At 40.4% G+C, this 26,178-nt stretch overlaps 1 protein-coding gene across 28 annotated transcripts in view; it reads right to left on the reverse strand.

Annotated features, from left to right (window-relative positions):
• NFIA (nuclear factor I A) overlaps window positions 1-26,178 on the reverse strand; it is a 348,817-nt gene that overhangs the window by 40,996 nt on the left and 281,643 nt on the right. For 9 of the 28 annotated variants that reach the window (XM_065070931.1, XM_065070923.1, XM_065070918.1 and 6 more), the window contains one exon: window positions 11,625-11,753. The exons of 5 other annotated variants lie outside the window; for them this stretch is intronic. In XM_065070931.1, coding sequence (XP_064927003.1) covers window positions 11,625-11,753 — 129 coding nt within the window. Of the gene's footprint in view, window positions 1-11,624; window positions 11,754-20,387; window positions 20,427-21,491; window positions 21,579-26,178 lie in introns of all 28 variants that reach the window. 14 more of the 28 variants (XM_065070913.1, XM_065070915.1, XM_065070910.1 and 11 more) reach the window with 5 other exon arrangements.

Raw genomic sequence — 26,178 nt, forward strand, 5'->3', positions numbered from 1 at the left:
ATTTCATGACAAATGTTATGAAAAACCCTCAGTTAAACAAAACCTAAAAGCTGCTGCTTAGTCTTGTTCATCGCCAGTTTAATAATATGACATGTTATTAATAATTTTTTTCTTAAGCATTATGAAACCATGAGCAAACTCAGAGCCTGAAGATGTGGATAAAGCACGTACTCAGAGATAGCAGCAAGGAAACCTCCTGCATTATCCTACAAACATTCACCAAGGCTTGGCTGGGCAGCCCTTCTATGGACTTCTTTCTCCATGACTGGACAGTAATGATCATTTTGACACCACCATCAAAAAGAGCTGCACTCATGCCTGGCATGCTGATATGGGATGAACACGAGGGTCTCATCTTTGCCATGGAAAGCTCTCCGGTATCCTTGTTAACCCCACAACTCTTCCCACTCTGTTCCCCTTAATACTGTTTAAAATATTCACAACAGAAAGAGAAACGCATATGAAATGTGTGGTACTAAATAGGAAAACACCACTGAGAGAAAGCAGGGAGATGAGGAACCGAAGGGGCGCATGCAGCCTCCAGCCATCTCTCATCAAAGCAGATGCATTTCCCGAGAAACTCTTCCAAAACCACCGGCTGTACCTATCTCACAACAGCTCCATTTTGTGGCGTGTGGGCTGGACTGGAAACCAGTGTCTTCCCACAGCCATGCCAGTTCTGCAATGGGAAGAGGAAACAAGCAGCAGCAAATCCCACACTCCTTGTTATGGAAATGTTGACAGTTATTCCGTGGCCAAGGCAGACACCTGCGTGCCCAGCCCGTCCAACCTGTCTGCACATCTGGGCTTATCTCTTGGTTTTTACAAAACCTAGTTAATTATTTCTTATTTACTTTTAAGACAAATAGTTTTGTTCTGAGTTTGCATCCTAAATTAGAGTATAGTTGAAAACTCTCCAGATAAAGAACCCGAATCCTCAAAGGAAGACATGAAGGCTGTTTGCCTGTCCCTGAACGTCTGGGAGAGGCTGTAACTTTGAAGTGGGTTATTAGAGATAATGTGAGATTCACCTGCGTAAATGCGGCTGTCTACCATGGAGCTAATTACCTTCAAACCAACGGAGAATTCAGCAGAACTAATGGTGTCTGAGGAGCCATTCATCTCATCCAAAACCAGACCTTTGAGGAGACTTCAATTGACCATACCAACTGGGTCACTAGTGGATGTGAGGAGCCCACTGGTCCCAGCTCTGAGGTAGATCCCTCCAGTCTACACACACACACACACACCTTCATAGAGGTGAATTCCACCCAAAGTGTCAAACTCTGATCTCACTGACACCAACCCCTGGGGTGTAACTGCTTTAATGACACTTAACATCATCGCCGCTTTACAGGTACAAACGTGTCATCACCTTCTCCAGGAAGCAGCAGTCATTTTAGGGCTTGTCAAAATATTTTGCCACAATTGTTGGTTCAACTAAAGCTGGTGCTAAACGTTTGGATGACTACAACAAAGTTTTCATTAGCATACAACATTTCTGTCCTTTTTTGATGTAAAGCATGTTCTTCCTCTCTTCCTTCATATTTCCTTTTATAGTTACGCCTTTCCTTGTATGCCAAATGGAAGATGAAAGATGAAGATAAAAGTGAGAAATGAAAATTCATGTGGCAAACATCTAATTAAGTAAAAAATAGACTGGGTTTTTTTCAACCTTTATAAAAAACATTTCAATTTAGCACCAGATCTGTTAATACTATTTGAAATTGTTATGCAACTACACTGTCCTTTTTGTACACATCTGGGAATAAATTCATTCCCTTTCTTCTACTGGATGAATAGGAGCTAGAAATGCTATTTCAATCAAACAAGAAGGAATAAAAAATTGTACCCAGGCAACAGATGGACATTCAAAACTAGGCCTAAAGCCACATGGTATTTAGCTTTTCCAAGGTATGTCTCTTCATTTAATAATTTGATTTGCTGTATGAAAGATGTGTTATGGTTATTAGAAATATTCACAGGCATTTAAGTTTGGGTCTTTCTCTGTTACCTCAGCATCTCAGGGTAGAAAACAAAGTGGAAAGCATTTGTCGGTGATCTTTCCAAAAGAGAGAGAGAAGAACGAATGCAGAAATGCACAACAATCTTTCAGGAAGGTAAAATGCTGCAAGAAGGAGAAAGTGGGCCATCTTGGGAACACTGGCCAACGGCTCAGCACCGCCTCGAAGGGCTTTCTGCTGATCAGGGGAAGGACTGGGTGAAGGAAATAAGACCAAATAGGTGTCAATCCTCAGTCTGCACCATACACCGACATGCAGGGTTCATTTTCTCAGCATAGCTGGATTAGCATAAGAAGTAACAAATGGAATAAGGATGTCCAAAAGGTTTGGCTTTGCAGTCTCGGACTAGGAAATACCAAATTTCTCAAGTGGCACTAGTAAGGGCTGTTTGATAAGAGGAAGAATCTACTCCTAGTAAACTCATCAACATTACAAGCGTGCCTGCCTTACACTAGGGAGAGAGAATTAAAAGCAAAAGTCTAAGAACTGCTGGCCCAGATATAAACCATCACTCCAACAGCTGTGTTGTGGTCACCAACTGCTGTGTACGCAAAAATGGCCTTTCAAACAAGTTCCGAGTGCAGAACACAAGTGTGTTTCCAAATATACGGATCCTTACAAACATTTTTAATCAGTTAAATGATGTGAAGTAGCGGAGCAGGTCACTGTTTTCCCTGTTTGCCCCTAGAAGGGGCAGGTGACCAAGGACAAGCCCCTTCAGTCACAATTTTCAGAAACATTTAATAAAAATTATGAAGTAATTGCTTCTGAAAACCATGGCTAGAGTGATGCAAGTTTTCCAGTGTATGAGAAGGGGCTATTACTACTTATCTGCTTCTGATGGGACATTATAAGTCTCAATCAGTGACTGTAAATTATTTGAGATCTTCAAATGGAAGATAAAACGGGTCTTTGTCTATTATTTATTTACTTATTGACTTATTATTAATGTATCCCTAAGCAGCTCCATGCTGCCAAAGCATATTTCTCTTGGCGTCTTTCAGCCTCTGACATTTATATTTTATTATTGACCTCACTAAATGACATAAAATATAAGTTCTATAACCTATGAAAATATGTGTATTCCAGATCAAAACTTCATTTCTACCTGCTGTAGGTATGGAGGAGTTGGACTATCTGGTATTATTAAATCTGTTATTTGCGTGTCGGGGTTGGAGGCAGGAATTATCCTTCCATCTCAAGGCAAGCATAAATATTTCAAAGCACACATGATTCTAATTCCATTGAAGCTCATCTGAAACATCCCAGACTTTTTATTGAAAATGAGATGATAATGTATGGTGGCCTGCAACAGATATACCAGTATTTTAAAACTACTTCTATTGGGCCAAGTAATTATGCAGTGCAGCTGCTGCGTGCTGCACTGGATCTTTTAGTGTTTTATGAGTTCGTGGTGTTGTGCGGCACAGCAGCAAGAGGATTTTTCAGCACGCTGAATTTCAATATCTGATCATGCAGGCCAGTCTTGTCTTTTCCCTTCTTTGATTTGTAGTGGCCACTAACAAACAAGCTAACTAATAAAATGAGCTGCATTCATTGATTAGGTTTGCACTTCGCAAATCTAAGGCAAATGAAGAAGAGCCAGAATTGTGAATTCTACTCAACCGGTGATCAGATAATAAAGAATCAGTTAATCTGAAACAGGTTATAGTTTTCTTCAGATATTTGTCTGCCCCTTCTCCTGGAACAAAGTATCAGTCCTAATAAAGATGCGTGGGATCCATCCTCCCAGGGAGTGCTCACTGACACGGTAAAGGGACTTCAGGATCACACCTGCAAACACATTTCTCCACCAGCACAGCCCACCATATGGGACAGACATATTGATCCATCCACCGTCCAGCCCCTCTTCCAGAAAGCCTTGCCAACCCCTTCAAGTCCAGATGACTGGATGAAATTTCTTTCTTCATAAAGTTGTTTGAAGTCTTTGAAAGGGTCATTGAGTGTTGCTCTTCTCCCGCTCAGGAAAAGCCTCTCCTATCTCTGTACTCTTGGGCTGGGGAATCAAACCCATCATTCCTTCACAAAGACACAGGATAACCCATCACACCAACAGGGGATCGGCTTTACTAGGGCATGATGCTCAGATACCTCCTCTATAAAGTGATAATTAAGTTTACTAATAGCTCATTAAACATTGATCAATCTTCCTAGAAATAGTAACATTAGATTCATAATGAAACATGACCATTTTTATCAGCTTGTTTTTGAGGCCATTATAATTGGCTTCATTACAACTAAGAAAGTATTTTTTTAAAAGTCATTTCCCTGGAAATGTTATAGAACAGTTTGTTCTGCTAGATATTTCCACTTCAGGCTCCTAACTTGCTTTAACTCCCTGCATGCTGTAAGCTTTCTCCTGGTATTTAAGTGAAGCAAGTGCCAGTTCAAATTATGCAAGATGTATCCCACCCTTTGTACCCCAAAGGTACTTATTCTGAAAATTGACCATATTAGAGTACTAATTGGCTAAGCCACCATGCTGGCTGATGTGAAATGCTTTCAAACACCATGAAACAGCTGTGTTTATCGGAAATATGAAGAGTGACTTTTTAATAAGGAGATCTGGCAATAATCCAAATTTGTTGAAAGGAACTTACACTTCTGTGTATAATACAATACAAGAGGTAAAGAATGGAAGGCTAAAACAATAGCTTTAAGCCCAAAGATTTTTTTGTGATGAAAGCAGTTACCCAAACAAGAAAAAAAAAAATAATTAAGAAACTTGGGCTGGGATGTGTGGAGGTCCTGAGAGAATTCATTAACTGCTGTTGAATTTCAATGGGAGCTGCGTCCCCGTAACTCTCTCAAAGGTTTCTGAAAGTCCCCATTTTTCTTACTGCCCATTAGGAACAGACCCCAGGGTGACACATGTTGAGCAATCGCCTATTCAGGTTAGCAAGGACTTGCCTCCACTTAAATATTGAGCTGCTGAGGGTAGGACTGACCACTCCTAGAATCAGCCCTTTGAAGGGAATTCGGATCAGTGGAAAACCTTTTAAGTCCCATAATGGTGCAAAGGGGCTGTTTAGTAACATGTCTGTCAGGTCCACGGATGAGCTAAATTCAAACTGGTCCTGTCTTGTGTTCTCATTTGCGGTGACAAGTCTGGGAAATCACAGGGTGGGAGAATAAAAACAGGCCTTCTCCTCTCAGCATGAAACATTCAAAACGTAATATAAACAGCTGACCAGTGCAAGAGATGTACAAATACCCTAAATATGATGAATGGAGGATCTGTTCCTGCCCACGGACATCAAAAAGAAGGACTGAATTGTCAAATATCCATCTTTGAGCTCCAGAAGTCCAGTGCAGGTGGTTGGCTGAGCACTGCAGAAAAAACAGAGCCATGGTATCTCCGAGGCCAGTGCTGGTTATCAGCTTTATACCACAGTGGTCTAAAGCACCTGGTTCCTTAGTTCAGAAATACTCTTTCTGTATGATATTTTGCAGTAGCAAGTGCGAGGCAGAACATTTTGCCCACGGAGCCCCTAGTAAAAGGAAGATACACTTAAAGCTGTGTTTGGGCACAGGGATTATTGCTTTACTCTGGACTGTGAGTATTACAGGCTGCTTTTGGAAACCTGTAGATATGAACTTAGTGCTGGTTCTAGATTCTGCTATAGGCAGGGGGCCAGTTAAGTTAGCTCTTTTGAGCAGATTGTTTTAAAACATGTCAAAACTCCACTGCCTTTGGGAGATCAGAATACTATCGAACCGATTACAGGGTCAGAGAAATAAAAATCATACCTACAGAAGGCACTCCTCCCTTCCAAGACCACAGCCAGAGGTCAGAAAAACCTAATTTAACCTATTTGTAGAATTCCTACTTCACATCAAATGCTGGCAACTTTTGCATATTAGTATTGTTTTTAATACACAGTCTACTCCCATACATAAGATAAAAACTACTGCTAGGAGAATATATCATGTCTTTCTTATAATGAAATGCAGTTGATAAGTTTACAATAGAAATGTAAATTCTCTTAAAAACCACAACCTTTATGTGTGTGATGATATAATTCTGCTTTGATACTAAAAAGGGCATGGTAATGGAATCTGTGACTTTGGAGTGATATATTGCTGTTAAGTTAATAGGACTCCACATTCCCATTTCTAATATCAGTGTTTTTTTCCCCTTTCATTCTGTAGATGGTAAGCTGATACTACATAAACATTGTTAAAGCTATAGTTCCACGCTACAGTAATTCACTTAACTTTAACATGATTTATGGTTCTGTCAATAGAGGAGGTTGAAAATCCAGAGCTCCGATGCTTAAACATGGGTTCCATATTTAAAGCAATAATGTGCTTTTTGTGTGTGTCTGAAGCTGAAAGAATTTAGCATAAAGCAGAGATAAAAATATTATAGTTCGTTGCACTGTTTAAAGCACATAGTTTAACTTCATGAATACATCAGAGAGAGCAAAGAAACTGAACACAGAATCAGTAAAAACATGGGCAAAATACTTGCTCCTGCAGCACTTTATTTTTATATTATTTTTTTTGGGATGCACGAAATCCTATTAGTATTTTTAACACTCTCCCTTTTTCAGTCTTTTGCTCAGTTAGATCAGCTCCTTTTGTCAGGATGAGTTTAAATCTGGGTCCACTGTGTTAATCACCCCCCATTCTTCTTTCTGGCACTTACCCTCCAGGCATTTTGCCTCTTTAGGAGATTAAGCGACCAAGTCATCTTGTTGCTCTAACATGTCCTCACTGGAGCAACATATTAACACAATTCCTCCGCAAAAGAGCCCTCTTTAGAAGTTTGCTGCAGGGATGACAAATTAACCCAGCATGGTGTCCCACACATCTATCTCAGTACAAATTATTAGTGTAATAGAGCTTTTAGTTATGCATTTATCTAGTAATTATTGAACGGTTATACAAAACGAAGCTGAGCAATCACGGCCCTTTATGAGGCAATCTCAGTGGGTGGTCTTAGAGTTAATTTAGGATAGGACTGTCTAGGCAGTTCACTCACACACAAATTAGCTGAACAGCGCGCTCCTTTAAATATTTCCTATGTCACAGGCTAACTCTTTACAATACAACAAAGGTAGAGTTTTAATTACACGGTTCCTGACTTTTGTTTAGCTGAAGCTTTAACCATTTGCAAGCCTTCCCCTCTGCCCACCCCTGCCTGGGACGGGAGAAGATGGCAGTTCGGGTAGGGTATCGAGTAATTATTAACCCTGACCTTGAGGCCATCTGTTAGGAAACTGTTTTTCCTTCAGCTTCGTATTATTTTGAAGCGAGTGAAATAAAAACCACAAACACAAAACAACCTTCACCTAGCCAGTGAGCTACCCTGACACTGCCAACTGGAGCACGGCTTTGTGCTGGTGCTGGGTTAGCGTTAATACGATTTATGGTTTCTACTCAACTTTCTTACTCATGTGGGGTGCTTCTCTTCTCTTTTGGCCATCTTACATTATGATCCTCTGATCTGAGGCGTCTGTATCGGAACGAACTTGCACCAATTTGCTTTTGTAAAAATTCAGAGGGAAGTAGAAGGTTACATCAGTCTGACAGCATCAAGGAGCAGCCACGGATAGTTGTACGAATAGGATATTACAAAATGTCCTTTACACTGTGTAGCTCTGGAGTGAGTTAGCAGGAATTACCGCTTTGATTTGCCTGGAGCATGCAGACAGGACACCTAACAAGCACTGATATTTTGGTGACTCTGGGGAGCATTTTGACAGAGATGGGCACAACGTCTTCCCAGATACGTGACTGAGTTTTTGCCACTTTGGCACAAACAGAGGGTATTATACTATGCTGCAGAGTTTCCCTGGTAGGCCTTGTCTTGACGAAAATCTCACTGGCAATGCTTACTATGGAGAAATGAATATAATGGGAACCGCTCCACTAGTTGACTTTCAACCCTTCTTTGCTTTCTGCTCACACATCCACTTCCTTGAGTTCTTCCCTTTGTGCAGTATTTCTTGTTTCTTGTAATTGTGTTTCTCCTTCATTTATCTTCCTAACATACCATCTCATTCATATTTTTTTTTCTTTCCTTGCCTTTTCTTCCTTGCTTTTTGGCTTGCTGTCGTATTCTGTGGAAACAGTTGAATGCTCTACAGCACAGGCTGCTCTATATCCCAGGTTTACAAGATCGTGGTCAATTTAATGTTTCAGCCAGCTCCAGATATAAAGTCACTAGAGTGTAAGTAGCAATTCACAGAAACCTAAAACCTCTTATTTAAATACTGCTGTCACCCATCGTATTTAAATCCTTCACTGTCTGGTAAAGAGTTCAAGTGGGCTGATGTCTGAGAATCTCTGTAAGATGCCAGCAATCCATGATGGCTTTGCAATACTGGCGTAATCTGGTGAGCCACACTGACCACCAAATAATCTAACTTGCAGGTAACAAAAGTATGATGCATAGGAGACAAAGATCTAACTGCTTGAATTTTCAACGCTTTGAAATAAATCCTAAAACTGATAGTGATGCTAAAGCCACCCTATAGGTGATCAATTTACCATCTGCCAGACACTGAATCCTCACCACACTGGTCCAGAGAAGACATATGGTGCATTCATAGAGTCATGCCCAAAAAACTGCCATCATCAAGTGAGGCTCCATGAATCACTTTGCTAGCTTATCACCAAAGAAAGTTGGATCTTACCACCATCTGTTGGAACTACTGAGGAGTCACTGAAGCATTGGCATCCCCGTGCCAGCACTCACTGCACATCTGGTCCTTTGGTCAGCCAGCTCAGATCCTCTCCGCTGGCTACTGCCCAGCTGGGTTGGGTACTGGCAGCAGCACCAACGCAGAGAGAAAACCAGTGCCCAGCCTTCCACAACACAGCACAGACAACTGCACGACAACAGAGGTTTTCCAGCTGGTTCATTGTATGGAGCACCTTCTAGCAAAGAAATCCTCTTAAGGATCTGCTCCTTCTCCAAGCAAGTGTTGTTTCCAAAACGACTAATTGCGGGGATCACTGGGTAGGGCACTCAGTATCCTGGGATACACCGGCCTAAGAGATGCCCTGTGTTCTAAGGAATACTTGGAAGTGCTTGAAAGATTTGGGAATATTCCTGAGAAGTTATAAATCACTGCTTGTCAATGACAACACCTGCCATGAATAGTCTACAGCTTCTTCTCTGCTGTCTATTTTGATCGTGCTTTACAAATGCATCTCATACACACATCCAAGTGATAAACTTGCACATATGAACATCAGAAGGAGACTGAACCTTCTTGTAATAATTCAGTTGGCTGAGGAGCTTACTCTGATGGCGACCTACTTACTCATTGCTTTCCTTCCTCTGAAATATCTCTACCGAAGGAAGATTAAATCCTGCGCTTACTTTTCTGAAGACCACTCAGAATAATCTGCCACTGACCATTTACATTATGCATGTGTATCCAAAGAGAATGCAACCTATGTGTGCTATATTATACCTGTGATTTCCGCAGAAAGGTACAACTTCCAGTAACTAACGGTGGAAATGCATTGCTCAAAGATTATAGTCTCTTATTTGATTGCATCCTACTACTTACGTTGCAACTTTTGATACCTGAAAACCTTTTATCTTCTGCTTACTGTCCTAAAGTACACTGTAGGGAATGGGATAAAGAACAAAGCTGGATTTACAGAAAATAATCCATCTCAGTATATTACCCTTTGCTAACCCTTTGTTGTAGAAGAGAAATGAACACCGCCAGTGTGCTGTGGAAGAAGAATACTGAAGAGAAATGTCCAAAACCAACAAAGTCTGGAACAAGATTTTTCCAGGATGATGACACTTAAACAATCCACGGATGGAATCAGAGGGATTGTTCCTGAAAGTCTGTAAGACTTTGCTTGTGAAGAAGCATAAAATAGAAGGTGCTTCTAAATGATGTTGCAGAAGAAGAGTTTTTGCTTTATCTGTTGGGAACCACAATGATAAGAAACCGTGTTACTTCTTTATAGAGTTAGTAAAGACATCTCCTTCCAACCAAACAAAATTTGGGAACTGTAATAATTATATTTGCTCTTTCAAATTCTGGCTGGTTTTGAACGTTCTTCTCACATAGCCAATGGATACCTGCTGGTGCACAGAAAAAGTCTTGTTAAAAGAGACTCTAGATGAGATTTACACAAGACCTCACCAGCGATACATTTCCTCTCTCAGCCACACAAAAATCTGAAACACAAATGGTCTAAATGCAGACAGACAAAGGCATTCAATGACCTTAATAAATAAGTGTGAGGTAAAACATAGCTAAATACAGAAAGGCATATTAACTGATCAATCAACAACTCAAATCTAAGATGCTGAAGTTCTAAAAGACAGAAATTCACTCAGCTGATGTGAACTGAATATAATGTTAATGGAACATTCATATTATTCATACTTATATCACCAATTATCAAGGCTTTTAAAAGAAGATTTATTTGCCAGATAGCTCAGATCCAAATTTCAAGGGAAATCTCTCCAGAACTTAGAAGCCTAAATATCTTTTGAGGATCTAGGTGTGTGTCTAAGGGTAAGATATAATTTCTATGTGATTAACCACAACAAATCCAACTACAAAGAGTAGATTTAACAAAGCACAAATAGCCAAGAAGTGCAGTTCTGACCTCACCTCAACTTAAGAGCAATTCCACCACTTCACGCTGCATCACCTGCACCGTGCAGACAAAGAGGCGCCTCCTGGTTTATGCTGCCCTCAGTAAAACCACACTAATGCCAAAGAGACATTTCAAAATAATTTCTAGGATGAATTGCTAATATGCCTTTTTATGCTTCACCATTCGACCAATTCCTTAATAATCTTCTCTAAATGAGACAAAATTTCATAGCAGAAAGAAACATGTCACAACCATTCACTCCTATTTTTATATCTTCCAAAGTGGTTTGTAAGAAGATTCATTCATTTGTGTGTATTACTATGCCCAAGTGAGTTCCTTTTCAAATGTGAGCTGAGTATTGCATTTACTTTTCTTGGCTAAATGCAAATGCATCTTTCTAACAAAAATGTATAAGCACATCTAGACCCAGAGGACATCTCTTTTACTTGGAAAGTCAGTCAGAAGAGTATTGTGAAGAAAACCAGCCAAAGCATTGCTTGAACCAACTTCAAAGGAATCCCCGAATACGGCGGTTCTTCAGCACACTGATACCAACAACACCAGCAGGAAATGACTGGCAGAAACAAAGCTGTAGTGCTGGAAGACTGGCATGGTTCAGAATGAGTGATGGGCCCTGATCTCCAGCAGTTCCACTGAATCTATGTCATGAATGGACACAAGCAGAAGACACTGTCTGTAACGCATTCTGTCCCTTTCCCCACCCTCTTTGAATAAAACCCCAAGCGCCCAGAAAGCAGCATCTCCATCTCAGGCCCTGTTGAATGGTCATCAGTTTAACCAAACAGCCCAGCCTAGTAAAACCAAACACAGGTCTTGACAACTAAAACCTCCGGGTTCTCAAGCTCCTGAAGCACAGCCTCTCCCTGGGTGGGTGACACGTGGAGGTGACTTTCCGTGGAAAGGTGCTGGGATGGACACTGGGTGCTGTGGCTGATGCTGAACCTGCCTGGGGGCTCTTGGGTTAGGCCTCACCTCTGGGTCCTGTAATGACAGGTCGATGGTGCTGTGTGAAAGCCGTTCCAAGGGAGGAGGTCTGCGAAGGCGAGGGACTGCTGAAACCAGACTTCTCTGACTTCTTTAATGTAGTTGGCGATGGCATTCCTGGCAAGAATGATTGATAAGTGCAATTTAATAATGCTAGGTCATGGAACGACAGCCTATGCATTGTGAAAGTGGGTGCAGAAGCAGCTACATAAACTTAAAGGACAAATGAAACGGAATACAACAGCAAGCTGAAAGCTCACTTTTATTTGTGGTCTTTTTTTTGAGGTAGAAGCGGCCATGGTTCGCTCTGAGCAATGAGTACTAAAAGGCAGCCATATTTTTCTTTTAAATCTGAAATATGGATAAGATGCAGCTTATTATTGCTACTGAAACCTACTCTGTTTTATTTTTAGAAATCTGTAATAGCTGGAGCATTTGGATTTTTACAGGCTTTTTATGAGTTCTGTCTTTCACTCACTGGTTTAGTAGATTATTGCAAATGGATCTTTTAAATGTGCTGCACGACTCAAGGCACAACTAGAGAATGAAGTTTTCTAAGTTCAAACTCTGCTTCTCCTTACTCTCTTGACTTCAAAGGTATTTGAAAGTAATATATTTATGTGGTTCCCTTTTGCTTTCAAATTTTTTTTAAAGGGTGAATGGTATTTGTATCTTGATATTAGGAGCCACACTGGAATTATTTCAGCGTTGTTATTATGCCCTTGAACTATATCAAAGGCTTCCAATGGAAATCAGAGTTAAGTTGCCACTGGGTGAAACCTCCCCCGTGGACAGGCAGAAATGCTGTAATGCTAATATGACCGGTTTGTTACACCCTGTAAGAATAACTCCTGTTGATATTATATCATGCCCGTGGCACCAAAGAAATTAGCAGAATGAATATATTGCAATAGGCTCTTAAAATCCACGCCTCTTCTGCATATGCCTTATGCTTGGATAAAAGAACATTACAGCATATAGATGAAGAATATGTATGTGTGTCTGTATTATTCTCTTTATTTTTATAGTTCTAGAGGCATGTGAGTATTCTGATTATCTGCACGTACTCTGAAAACACATAATTTTCAGTATATACAGTACATCAGACATTTTGCATATCCATAGGGATACAGCAAAACAAAGGTGCAGATTAGTTGAGGTTTCAGCTGCAAAAGCAAAATATCAGGTAATGTGGAAGCTGAACTTCCACTAGCAAAGTCACTCAACCTTATTTCCAGCTCTATAGTTTATAGAATTTAATTGTTAAAAAGTAAAGAAAGAGGCCTGGATAACATTATCTCTGGATGATATTATTAACTTTATATTTAATAATACTAGTTTTATAGTCCCTGGGATGTTGATTGCAATATGCAGGAGCCTTCTTGTACTTTATATGCTGCGCCGCTGGGGTCTTAATGGTTTCAGTGAGGTTTTGCAGTTTATATTTCAGAAAGTTAAATAAAGTAAGGGAATGGTTAGAGTTTCAGTGCTGTACTTGCAGCTTTCTGTCCTGAAACTGCTAGGAGGTTTTGCTGCTGTGGTGGCTTTTTCCTCATAGCAAGAATGGTTGCAGACGTAATATTTTAAAAATAAAAGTTTAGAACTGACAGACTATTGTGCGAGAAAAATACTGGGTTGGGGTTTTTTCGTATTGGTCTTAAAGACTTTGGAGTAGGGACAAAAGCAAAGGGAATTGGTTTGGTTTGGAGGTAAGAAAGACTGAACTAAGGTATTTCAATGAAATATTGCAATGCAGCCTGCTGAATGTCTGCTCAAATCACATGTTGGGATGTCACTCACTGCTCTGAGTGTCCATATTCTGGACTAGGACACTCAAAACAAGTAATGGTGTTGTTGATCCAGACTTCCTTATGATGGAGGAACTGGAGATGGAAACACCAAGGGTAGGTGACAACATTAGTGCTTGGGGAGGGGTAGAGGAGCTCGCTGCTGGCAGCATGGCCATGGGTACAGCTGCTCCGTGCTGGGCCGTGGAAGGTTTGCCACCCCAGGAAGGTTTTAATGTAGCAGGTTCCATCCCTCTAAGTGCAACACATCATGGCCAGAAGAAGTGGCTGTTTATGCACAGGCATTATCGCAGTAAAATACGCTTTTGAGCTGCTCTAACTGTACGGTTGAGCAGCACCCTGATGTGGAGACACAAGGTCAACGAGCAGAGATCCAGGAGGGGACAGGATGACCTGTGTCCTGGGCAAGCCACAGAGGTCACGGAAGGAGTAATATCTCCAAGTCTATGCACCGTATGGCTCAGCTGGCTCATGAGCTCCCTGCTGTTCCCCATACCCTCAATCAGGGTTATGGGAAAGACTATAAAGCTTCTGAGAAAGTGAAGAAGCTCTTGTGCTAAAAAACCTGCCCGACTCATCTAAACCATGGTAGGGGGAAAGGGCAGAGAGAACAGTGGAATTAAGTAGGGATTTAAAGCTGTAGCAAGTTCATGTGATGCTGTCCCAACACTGGAACCTGAGGAGCTACAGCAAAGCTGGTGAGTGACCTTGGACCGTGGCAATGCCGTGCAGTGTCACCTTCATCTGGGCAGGGATGTTATAAGGTTTTCATGTGAAAATAGAGATTTTAAGGTTAATGCTATGGTGGAAAATTGAGTAGAAAGACAAATCGAAGCACTGATAATCAGTTCCCACTTTTGCTATATATTTGTTTGTCACCATTGTTTTGATTGCCATTATTATCACTACTTAATTTATTTATTTATTTGTTTGTTTGTTTGTTTGTTGGATTGATTGATTTCAGAGTATTCTGAAATGTATTAGTTTGGAACGGTCCAACTCTGCCATGTTTTTATTTTGTTTGTGGTTTGTAATGACACATTTTATTTTGAGCGATCACATCCATCAGATCTCAAGAAAAAAATGGCTGCTTTCTAGTTCAGAAGAATATGCAAACAGGAGCTTAATTACATCACTTAATATTGACCAAGAGAAAGAATAAGATGAGCTTGCCAGCTCATTTCCAGAGCATGTTTTGTCCTTTAAGAGGGGAGGGTATGACAGAAAGTTAGGCAGTGCAAAGCAATTAGCATCATTCACGTTTTATGTTGCGCTAGCATGGTGCTCTAGTAGCAAAATTCAAACATTCTTTGAATGGGTTAATAAAAGAAGAAATACAGTCGGCATGCAAGAAAAAGGTTTTCAAGAACAAGCCAAAATATGTCCCATTCTTCTAAATTTAACACAGCCATGTCACATTATCCTTGAGACTGCCAGGAATGTCAATTTTTTTGCAATTTTAAAAAAATATCTCATTTAGCACCATATGTTTGGTTAATGTGCCTGATATATCCTGCGTATTCTTTAGTCCATCCATTTCTAATACTCATTTTCTTTTTCCCCCCCTTGCTAAGCCATATGTTACAATGCTGGTCATTCTATCAAAGCTCCTTTCGGGAGTTAGGAGCGAGGGAACTCAGGTTTAATCACCCAGAAAAATGCAAATCTGATACTACAAGTCTCAGTCTTAGCTAAGCAGTCTCAACACTTCAGTTAGCATCGTAGGTGCCCAGTGCCTATGAACATCAGGCCACCTATGAGACGGCATGGTGTATATTTATGACCCTGATGAAACAACTAAGATAAATGACTAAATATGGAATAAGGTGTTTTTAAATTTTTGGCACCCACATTGGAGACTCTTGGCTAGTTTTAGAGGTCTTCTGTTCCATACCTAGTGAGTTTTAACACATTCAGTGGTCCCCAGGCTGCAGCTTCCCCTCCTGCGTTGTTCAGGGATGCAGGAAATTAAAAAGTGAAAACTGCAGCTACCCCGGGCAGAGCCCAGGGAGGATGCTGCTGCTCGCACGGCTTTCCTCAGCATCGCTCCCGAGAGCTAAGGAATATTGGGGACCACTGCACTGAGGAGAAGGTTTTAGGACCACCCATGGCCCCACCGAAGAGGCAGTGCCAGCCCATGAGGATACCCCCGAGTCCTGACTCTCCTCTGTCTCCTCTATGGTGCAGGGCAGCAACAAATTACAATATTCCCAGCCTGTCTCAGCTGCGCTGGCCGGTGAATCAGGAAAGGAGCCAAGGAACCTCCCCGTTCCCTGCCTCTTCCCATCCATCTGCTCCAAGCGAGGGATAAACAAGAACAGCCAGAACACGACGGCTGGGTAACCCAGGTGCAGTTTTAAAGCCTTTCGTACTATTCTGTGTATGGGACCGGTGTCTAAATCACGGTCACACCTGGCACTTTTAGGAAATGTAGATTCCGTAATTCAGGTCTGAGTCTCCTCTGAATGTTATTTAGAGCGTGAGAGGAGAAAATCAAACTTAGTCTATTTTCATCTTATGGCAGCTTTCAGCTACAGAATAAATGGAGAAGTTAATTGCTAAATAAAAAAGAAAATAGAGGGATTTGTGGCATAAAACACAGATGGAAGTCTGAGTGGGTGTGTTATTTTAACTTACTGTACTTGTGTTCATGTGACTGTATATGTAAGCCAAACATATATGGTCTTAGCCTGCTCCCATTAACATGAATCCATTTTTTTCCCTGGACAGAGGGAACCAGATCAAAGACCATGATGGTGCTAAATGGAACAAGATGTGTACTTTCGTATTTTTTTCCAAAAGGAAATATTAATTTGACATTGGTTTTTCAGTTGAAAAGAATTTTAATTGCAGTACACAATAAGCAGAAAATTCAGACAACAATAATCTTGAAACTGTTAGCAGCATTATATTTCTATCAAAGAATTTGTGTGCCTTTTCAACATTAGAGCTTTCTGAATTTTCATTAATTTGGCATTTCCCTAAACACACGAGTTATTTTGTTCATTCCACATCATGCATCACACCCTTCTGCTCAATGCACAATGCAAGCGTCAATGGGATCCTTGTCCTTGAGAGACTCTGGTTACTGGAGCCATTGCACGGATGGTGAAGTCCCGCAGTAAGACTTTCCAAAACTCTGCACTTCGCAAACCTCCAGCCCAAGTTTAATCAGTGAATGCCCAGGAATACTTCATGTTCCTCATCTTCTAAGGGGCACTGGAGCATTGTGATGGTTTTAATTCCTCTACCTCCTTTGTGTTTGTCAGTACTAGAAACGCACGACATAAGAGTCTTCCTTGAGTACAGCTAAAGATCTTCAAATGTTCATGTATGAGGCTGATATATATTTAAATGGATCAGAAAATGATGCGTGAGAACTGAATGCACGAATCCTTCCCAGAACAAATAAATACCTACGAACCTATTTTCCATCCACCTATGCACATTGCTGACAGACATTGAAATTAGGATTAACTTTGATGGAGTAAAGAAAGTCACAGCAGTGCAAGAGAACAATTCCCATTCTCTCCAAATCTATCTCTATATCTGTATCTATATATCCACCCAATTTCACTTGATTAATTACTGACATTATTGTGACTGCATGCATCTTAAACAATAACTCCACCTCACATTAGCCACACTGGTAGAGCAGCTAATATTGATCTCCAAAGACGACTTTTGGATAATTACCCCAACATTCCCAGTAGCTTTCTGCCACTAGACTCTTGATGGAGATTTCATAACAAAAGCTATGAATGAAATATGGTTTGGACCTTCATTCTCAAGGGACACTATGAAAAGGAATCACGGAAGCTCAGATATTACCAGGTCAACCATGAACTCAACAACATGCAGAACAAGTAGATGATGCAGAAAAACAAGTTGGCTGTGGAAGAAAAAACTGGTACATGGGAAGAATTTTTCAAGGAATTGTCATCCTTCTGCGCAAATTATTCTAGCAATTTCACTGAAATCGGTATCAACAGAAATGCTGATCAGCTGTTTTTTTTCTGGGGAATTCATAATTTCGAGCTTCTTGAAATTTTGATGGCTAGACTACTGTCAATCGGAGTAAGTCTGTTCCACTTAGTGCTGAGCAAACTTTATTTGTCATCAACTGAGATATGATCACGCTAACTGCCATCCATCAGTTTACTGTATTAGTTGCTCCAGTATACACAAAATACAACACAGATGGAAATTCACTCATCCTAATGAAGTGCTCTTTAGTTTCTACGTTCTAAATGGATATTTGCTTCCCTGGTCGCATCCTGAGTTGCCGTGATCACTGATTAACTACCTGCCAGCGAGCACCTTGCTTCACAAGGCTAAATCCAGCTTAATAAACAGCGATCTTACAGAAGAAAAAAAATGAAAGCTCCCCCTCTATCCACTTATCAAACTCCTGCATATGCATCACCAACACACACAACCAGCTTCCTCAGAACTCGACATCTGACAGATCATCGGGAAAACAGAGCTAATCTATCCATACCCATCAACATCGCATCAGAGGTGACTGCCAGATACTTAAGAAGCTATCCAAAAGAAATGTCACAACTCTTTCTTTTTTTTTTTCAAGACACTACAAAAGAAATGTTCCAAATAAAATAAAGCAAATGCACGTACAAGTAAATGAGCCAAAGGACTTAATAAAAAGAGACTGATTAAAATGAGGACCAGAATGTTCAAAAGGGACTGAGAGAGAGAGGTGCCAAAGGCGCATTAAATGGATTCAATGGCTTTAGCTTTTAAATGCTTTTGGACTCCTCAGCAATTTTTAGCCAAAAATGATAATTCAAGTTAGAATCAAAATTCTGATGTCACTCAGGAAAAAGAAGGGTGAAATTTCTCCCTTTGCAAATGAGCGCTGCCCCATTTACAAGGGAGAAATATCAGTTTATACTGATGGAGAATCTTGCCTAGAGAATTTTAAAACTGAACACTATGATATTCACCATTATTTTGAACCCTGCCCCATCAACATCTGCCTTAAATTGTCCGGTGCAATGTTCTCGTAGAGTGTATAACCTGATCTGTTGTATCTGTATTTACAGCATCATCTGGATTGTTTTAGATCTCTTAGGTCAGCATTCATTCCTGCCTTGTCACCCAAGTGGTTCTTTCAATAACTAATAAAGTGGTACTAAACATACTACCAATTTCTTCAAAATATAATTTCATGAGTCTTATATTTAAAAACTTTAATGAGAAGTGTAATAAACAGCAAGATAACAGTTCAATTTTCCCTTTGATTTAATGTTACTTTCTGTTTCACTTTGCATTGTATAAATATCTATTGTAATAAGAATTAAAAAAGGTTCTAATGACATCTTTAGACATCTCATAATTTAAAATTCATGATTACTACATTTGTTTCATTTCCCATGTTATTTGAGAGTTTTTCAGCCTACTTGGCAGATTAGATACAGCAGCAGGGACAAACTGCAGCCATCCATAGGAGAATATACCTTTATGGGGGTGCTTTGGGGATGGAACATCTATAGCTCTAAGGCAAAAAATGCCATCATAAATTTGGATGGCATTTACAAAGCCCTCTAAAAAGTCTCTGCATATGATTATAGCTGAGGTATGATATTTTTGCAAGTAAAAGACCCAGAATAGATTTATGTTTCAACTGTATCTTCCCTTCCTGAGACGCATATGGATGCTAAATTGCAAGTGATACTAAAGGGAATTTTAGTAACTGAAGAGGATGGAGTCAAATTTTCTGTGTGTTTGTTGCTGTTGTTTTGTTGTTTTCTTTTTTTTTTTTCCCTGAAAAATAATTTGCTCATTATTTGCATGTCATCAAAAGATCATTGGCTCTCCAGGCTATATATAACCATGATGGCTGCTAAACGTCAAAGGCATGAAATGGAGATGGGTAAATATGCAGATTTTTTTGACCTGTGACCTCACTTACTGCATGGTAATGTTTTTAAATGACTTTTATGATGACAAGACTAAGTTTGGTGTTAATACTGGTTTTGAAGACTTAATCGGTATACACTGCCACCGAACATATGTTTTAATTAATAAAAGAGCTGTGGTCAGGATTGAAAATAGCTCAGGTAATTTACCATGTACTGTAAAGTCACCTGATTTCCGCACAATTTGAGGTGAGGAGTTTATACATTATTCCAACCAAAGGAAGAGCTGCAAACTGAATTCATGTGCATCGTACCAAACTGAAATGGATTTATAATTTGACAGGTCAAGAGTGTACTCATGGAACTGTTATGTATTGCTATCCAGTGGTTCTTGGTATTTTTACCATATGACTGCCCAGGTTTGACAGTCACAGGACTGAACAGTCATCTCATTTCTTCGGAACACCAAAAATAATTTGTATCTGACCCAAAGCCGCTGTGCTCTTTTACTGGAAAGTGCCCATGTCCAGTTGTGCGCTGGTGAGCGCTGCTGGAACAGCGCTGCCAGCAGAGACTCAAACTGCAGGTGGGATCAGATAGAGGTGAGATCAGCCTCATTTTTCTGCATTCCCAACGGCTTTAGGATTCTGGGAGGAATAAAGAATCCCCCTGGAAAAAAAATAAAAACAAAAGGTTCCACTGCAGAGCACAGCGGTTTGGCTTTGGCATCGTTTCCAGAGGAGCCGTGTCCAGCTGTGTCGCCTGCAGGTCTGCGTGCGGGATGTGCCCAACGCCTCTCTCATCGACCGAGCGATCTGAAACACGTCTGACAGAGAGGCAGAGGGAAAAAGTCCCTGCGAGTTTCGTGAAAACAGGCACGGGAAAGGCAGAGGTAACAAATCAGTGCTGTTGCTCTGGCCAAGTGCTCGGCACGAGCTACCTCCTCACCAGACACCGGAGAACCCGCAGGAGAGGGACCCCCGGTACAACCCCCCCAACCAACACAAAATGTCTAATGCACCGAGAACAAGAGCATTGGCATTTGTTTGAATAGGCACACCCACCATGTAGTGCTCCACGGTGTTCGGGGTTTCTTAGATATCCTGATTTTATAAAAGAAAAGTAAAAGAAGAAAAAAGAAACAAGGTGAGAGAGAACACTATCATATTTTGTAGCAAGCAGGTTACTGTGTGAAATCTTGGCCCAGTGAAGTGATAAAGGGGAAGCTTGCAGTTTGCTTAAAGGAAAACTTACAAGCAAATAGTAAAATTACCAAAATACCACATTGCAGAAAATGGGTGCATTTGAGTTCAATTAAGCTGTAAAAAGGAAAATGGCACTTTAGCTTACAAAAATGAAGGAACGGAGTGAGCAATCAGAAGTAACTTTACAAGATTTGTATGCATGAGGATGCTGCTTCACTGGACCAAGAAAGCTACAGTATGGGACAGGATTTTTCTTTTATCAGACACTTTGCTAGATAGCTTTGTCGAACCTCAGAAACTGCTGCTCTGGCATTATGAAATAATCCTACATAACTTGATCTCATGAGCTTAGGAACACAGAAAAATAGCCATGCCAAATCAGATTACAGGGATCCACCTGGCCCAGCATCCTCTCTCTGACAGTGGTAACTAATGGATGCCTAGAACAGAGTACAAGCCCAGGGAAATAATTCTCCAAAATACTCTCCCAGCCTCCAATGATTTGTGATTCAAGGACTTCTAGGACAAAGTTGATATCATGGTATTGAAGCTACTCGAATCCAAATGCACAGATTTACACCCCCCTCCTCCCCCATTTTTTAAAAAAATTTATTTTATTTCTACTCCCATGAGATTTCCACCAGTCACACAAAGAAGGTTCCACAGTTTGGTGCTGGCAAGTCCAGTGTTCTTGCCACTAACTCTGAATGAGCTAACTAGCTTTTGAGCCCAATGATGTTATGTGTATAAGAGCATCCAACACTTTTTCCTATGTAAAAAAGTGACGTGTGCTGAGGTGCTCTAACTGTATTTACTTTGAGAGATTTGTTATATATATATATGTATATATATAAAATATTTTTTTTTAAAGCAAGAATCTGGCTGTAAATTGATATTAACATTTTTCAGTATATGTGTAAAACACATGTTTCAGAAGAATAGAAGAGAGAAACTGTCACTCACTGGGAAGCTTTAGAGCTATCTGGCTCCCTGGGAAACTGCATGCAACTATTCTGGTGTCCAAGGGTTTGACCAGTGAGTTTCCTCTCCCTGCAAAGAATGAATGCAGAAGTAATAGAAAGTCTGAGGGGTGGGGGGAAGATTTTAGCAAATGGCTAAAGATACTCCTATTCTGCCTGCTCCAGCAGGTAAGAAGCAGGTGGTGGTGGTGGTGGTGGAAGAAACATCAGGATGTTCTGCTCTGATTACCTGGGGTCTGGCTGCAACTCCCTTTGCAGGCTCACCAGTGATGGAAACTGGGCGCAATGGGGTGGTGCAGCTTCATTAACGCTGCCACCAGTCGTGTAAAAAACCTGTATGCCTAGACAGGAGCAGCGACCTCTTAGGCATTGCACTTATTTAACTACCCACATTCCAGGGGAGTTTTTCTGAAGTTTTAATTTTCTGATCGAATAAGTGTTTACGTGTGAAATTTTTACTTCGTTTACAAAAAGAATCAGTAAAAGTAGGGGTCTAAAAAAAAAACCTGATCCTTTCATTTTTGATGGCATATTGACTTCGTAAGTCTAAAGGCAGGAGTGATGTATTAGGGAGTCCCTATAACTTTACTTAAAGCAAAAATTAGAAAGTGATCGAAAAGTTTTATAGGGGAGAGCAGAAATATCATTTTAAGCCTCTTAAAATTGCCTGAACTGTGAAATCAAGTAATGAACACTAGAAAAGGATCTGTCAGCTGGAATCAAAGCTTAGACCAGTCAGCATTTTCTTCCTAAACCTTATTACGGCAAAGATTTTTCATCTCTGCACTCTGTTCATCCCAACAAATAAACCGACGTGACCTCCACCTGTTAGGCGGTGAATCCGCTGTCATCTCTAACTAAACCCTGTTCTTCCCCTTCAAAGCCCCCTGCACCACGGAGAAGGTGGGAAGACACAGCTGTGCACTGATTCAAGTTCACATCAGTTCATACCCAGACAGCATTTCACAGCACAAATTACAAGCAACAGAGGAGGGAAAAAAAAATGTAGTGCCAATGAATTCTGGAAGGGGGCAACATTTTTCATCAGTTTAACAATGAGGTTTTCATAGCGAGAAGTTAGTTTTTGGTGTGATATTATGAACTAGCATTTGAGGCAAGAAAACATTTTACTTATGCCATAACAATGAACCTGTGCTAACACCACATAGGAAGAACCAAAGAACATAATGGAAGCTATTTGTGATTCTTTTATATTTTGTAAGTTGAATGCATTAAGGGATTCAAAGAGGTTCAGCTCCAAATGTGTGTAGGTTTCTTGACTTACAAACAAGTCACAATATATAATGTAACATTGCTAAATAAAAAAAAAATATTATGGAACACAGAACACCAAGATATGTCATGAGGAAAACCGTACAGCTAAAGCAGTCATTTCTTCAAATATATCATAATGACAAAACCATGTAAGAAGCTTTCTAATACAAAGGCACATCAGAAAAAGCTATTTCATATAAAGTTGGACTTCTCTGGGTGATTAATGCTACATTCAACAAAGGAGACAGTGTCTGTCTAATTACATTAAATACTTATCTTCTAGGGATTGGCAGGGTGTTTCTGCTCAATGTCACTTTTCATGACAATGTAATGATAGATCCGTTTACTTACCAGTGCCATTAGCAAAAATTGTACTGTTTTCTCAACTGCCCTCATATCACAAAAATATTTGATTAACACACTGTAGCTTATCTAATACTCTAAGCAACATATTCTGCATAGTTTTCCCTCTATTAAAAGAACAAGATTATAGCTTGTAAAATTTTTATTGCACTCGCACAAAAATAAATGAATAATGTGTGATAGAGTTCAAGTATCTTCCTAGTTCACAAAACAGGTTTATTTTATTTAAAATATTAACTTGTGCTTAAAATATTAAGGTTTTTTGGGAAACAAGCAAACAGACAAAGTCAGTACTCTGAGGCATTACTTCCCATCCAGTCTTTAGTTATTATTTCCTTTTCATTTCTGAACATCTTTTGAAACTTTTAATATCTCGGAATAATAAAAAAAAAAAGCTTCCATTCCTTTGCTGAAGAATAGAAATGGCCATCTCCCAAGTCTTTAAAATTCACCACACTGTGAACTGATTCTTCAGAGTCATGCTGTTGTGCCAACATACGACAAACAATAAACCTCTGGAAGAATGTACACAGCGAAGGCAGTTTATATAGTAACAAGATAATTTCATAAGCCTATATTGTATTGAAGAGAAAGGCTGTGATGTAACATTCTAGCAGTATATACCAGCTACCTGATTTTTACTAACAACGTTAAACTACTATCTGTTTGTCTCAGCACTCTTCATAATTCACTTTTTAATGGATGGACAGGAAAAGTCCGCAGTGTATGGCACAGATCATTTTAGAAATGGGACAAGACAGCTCGTGGCAGCATCTATTTCAAAACACGCTCCATCCTGCCGTACGATCACATCAGAAATCTATACTGAGCAACTCCAATACTTCAAACCCACTCACAAACCCTTTGAGGGGTATATTTCTAGTTTTAAGTAAACAAAGAATCCTGAGGAGGAGGTGTCACCGTCAACTGGTCCCACGTATGGCGCATCGGTTCTCCTCTCCCGGTACGCACGTCCGTGCGGGAGAACCCATGTGGGAACCTTCCTTTGGGGAGGCGTTGGGACACCAACCCCATTTTGTTACAAGAACTGACCAAACGGACTCAGACGAGGCATAACTCGACACACCAATGCAGAATTAACCAAAAAACTGCCTTTCAAAATCCCTCTCTAGTGACTCTTGCAGCGAGAGGATGACGCCGCCGCCAACTGCTGCATATGACTCTCCAAATTAATAATGGATTTAGGATATTCATTCCCTGAGCTGCGAGGGTTTGGGGTGTGTCTGCAATTATCTCGATATAAGTCTGACACACATTATCCTTCTATCAATGTCATCTCCCTTAGTAGCCAACAGATTATCAGCAGCTTTGTGATATTCCAGGTGTCAAAGAAGAATTAAAACCACAACAATCGCGCAAAACAAAAGGGACAAAAGACGGGATACGTGTTTCTGAGCCCTGCATATCAATTTAATATGTGCAGCTGACAATGATGCAAATGTCCTCGGGAGAGAGGCAGCGAGATCCGTGCCCAAACATCCACACGCCACCGTCAGCAAGATGGCAGGAACAGAAGCGGGAGGATTCCCAGCCCAGGACACACGCCTCAGCAGGCAAAGCAACCCAACGAAACAATCCTCTGGTTGGGGAGAATTTTGGAAGCACCTGATATGGAAAAGGGCCCTAAACAAGCCAGATGGTACTTTTAGCTGGCAGCAGAAAGTAGGAGACAGCCAAAAACATTACGGCATTACCCCAAGAGGCCGGCAAATCGATTTTTAACCGTTTTTTTTTTTTTTTTTTTTTTTTTAAAGTGACGCTATGAATATGAAAAATAATGTTTCTGTGCATTTTTAAATTGCTGATTTTATGAATAATGCACTTAAGAAGGCAACAACTGGAAGAGATGAGAAACCAATGGATTTTCACTTCCCAGGGTGGTTGTGTATTTGACATCAGGTTTCTAATCAGTCACTGCCACTGTTTACTCTGAATTAAGTGTCAGGGTTTTCCACATAACATTAAAGAGAAAAATCCTGCAAAAGTAGAGGAATAGCACTGTAAAATCACAACAGCACAACAGTTCACAGGACACGGGAGAAATGCTGTTTGTAAGAACGCTTTGCTCCCTTAAAACCTGTCCTCCACAAGTCACTGGGTTTCTAGATGACAATTTTTTAACAGAGGGCAAACAATTTATTTAATACTTACAAGTTCCCATTTGGCTAAGGATTTGCATAAGAAATACAGCTGTATTGGGGATCTTTTAATTTTTAAAATCTCCAAATGGTCAGAATCTGCAATTCTGCCCGGATGACGAGACTTCGGGAATCATTTTGATGTCCGATGTCGAACCTTGACTTGGACAGTCAGAAGCAGCTCCTGGCACAGCACGTTCAGATTAGGTGTGGCCGAGCGGTTTTCACTCAGGGAGTGGAAAAGAGATGTAGGTTATAAGGACTGAAAGGGCTGAACGAGACAGAGGAGTCATGAAACAAGCGGGAATGGCCACTGCCCTTTGCTTCAAAGATGTACCTCGCACTGGCCACATTCAGAGGAAGAGTCAGGATGATGCTTTACTTACATTTTCTGTTATTTTGGTTAAGAGTAAAGGCAAGATGTAGGAGAGGGTTAAGTCTGGACTCCATCCAAAGTGCTTTCTCCTGTTTGAAGCGAGGTGGTGCATTAGCGTACTGCAGCACAGATAATACTCCTGGAGACAAACGTGGGCTGCTGCCATAAAATGGGACGTCACACTAAGTACAAAGGAAGTCCATACATTTATATTTTTCAGATCCCATTGACTGTAAATCCTTACTCTAAAAATTAAATTTATTTCCCTTCTATTTGTGAAACCTAAGACTTTGCTGATATAAAATGGTCCTGTTCCTTTCAAGAGAACTGCCCTTGGATGTGAGGACTGCAGGTACCATCTCACTTTGCTGAGTTTCTGGGGTTCGAAGATCTGCACGCAAATCCCAGCAAGCCAAATGAAGACTGTGCACAAAAAAGTAAAACAGCCTATAATTTTCTAGTTGATTTTAGCAACAGTATCTTTTACGTTATGCTTT

The sequence above is a fragment of the Columba livia genome, chromosome 8 (genome assembly GCF_036013475.1).
Source record: "Columba livia isolate bColLiv1 breed racing homer chromosome 8, bColLiv1.pat.W.v2, whole genome shotgun sequence".
Classification (NCBI taxonomy): Eukaryota; Metazoa; Chordata; class Aves; order Columbiformes; family Columbidae; genus Columba; species Columba livia.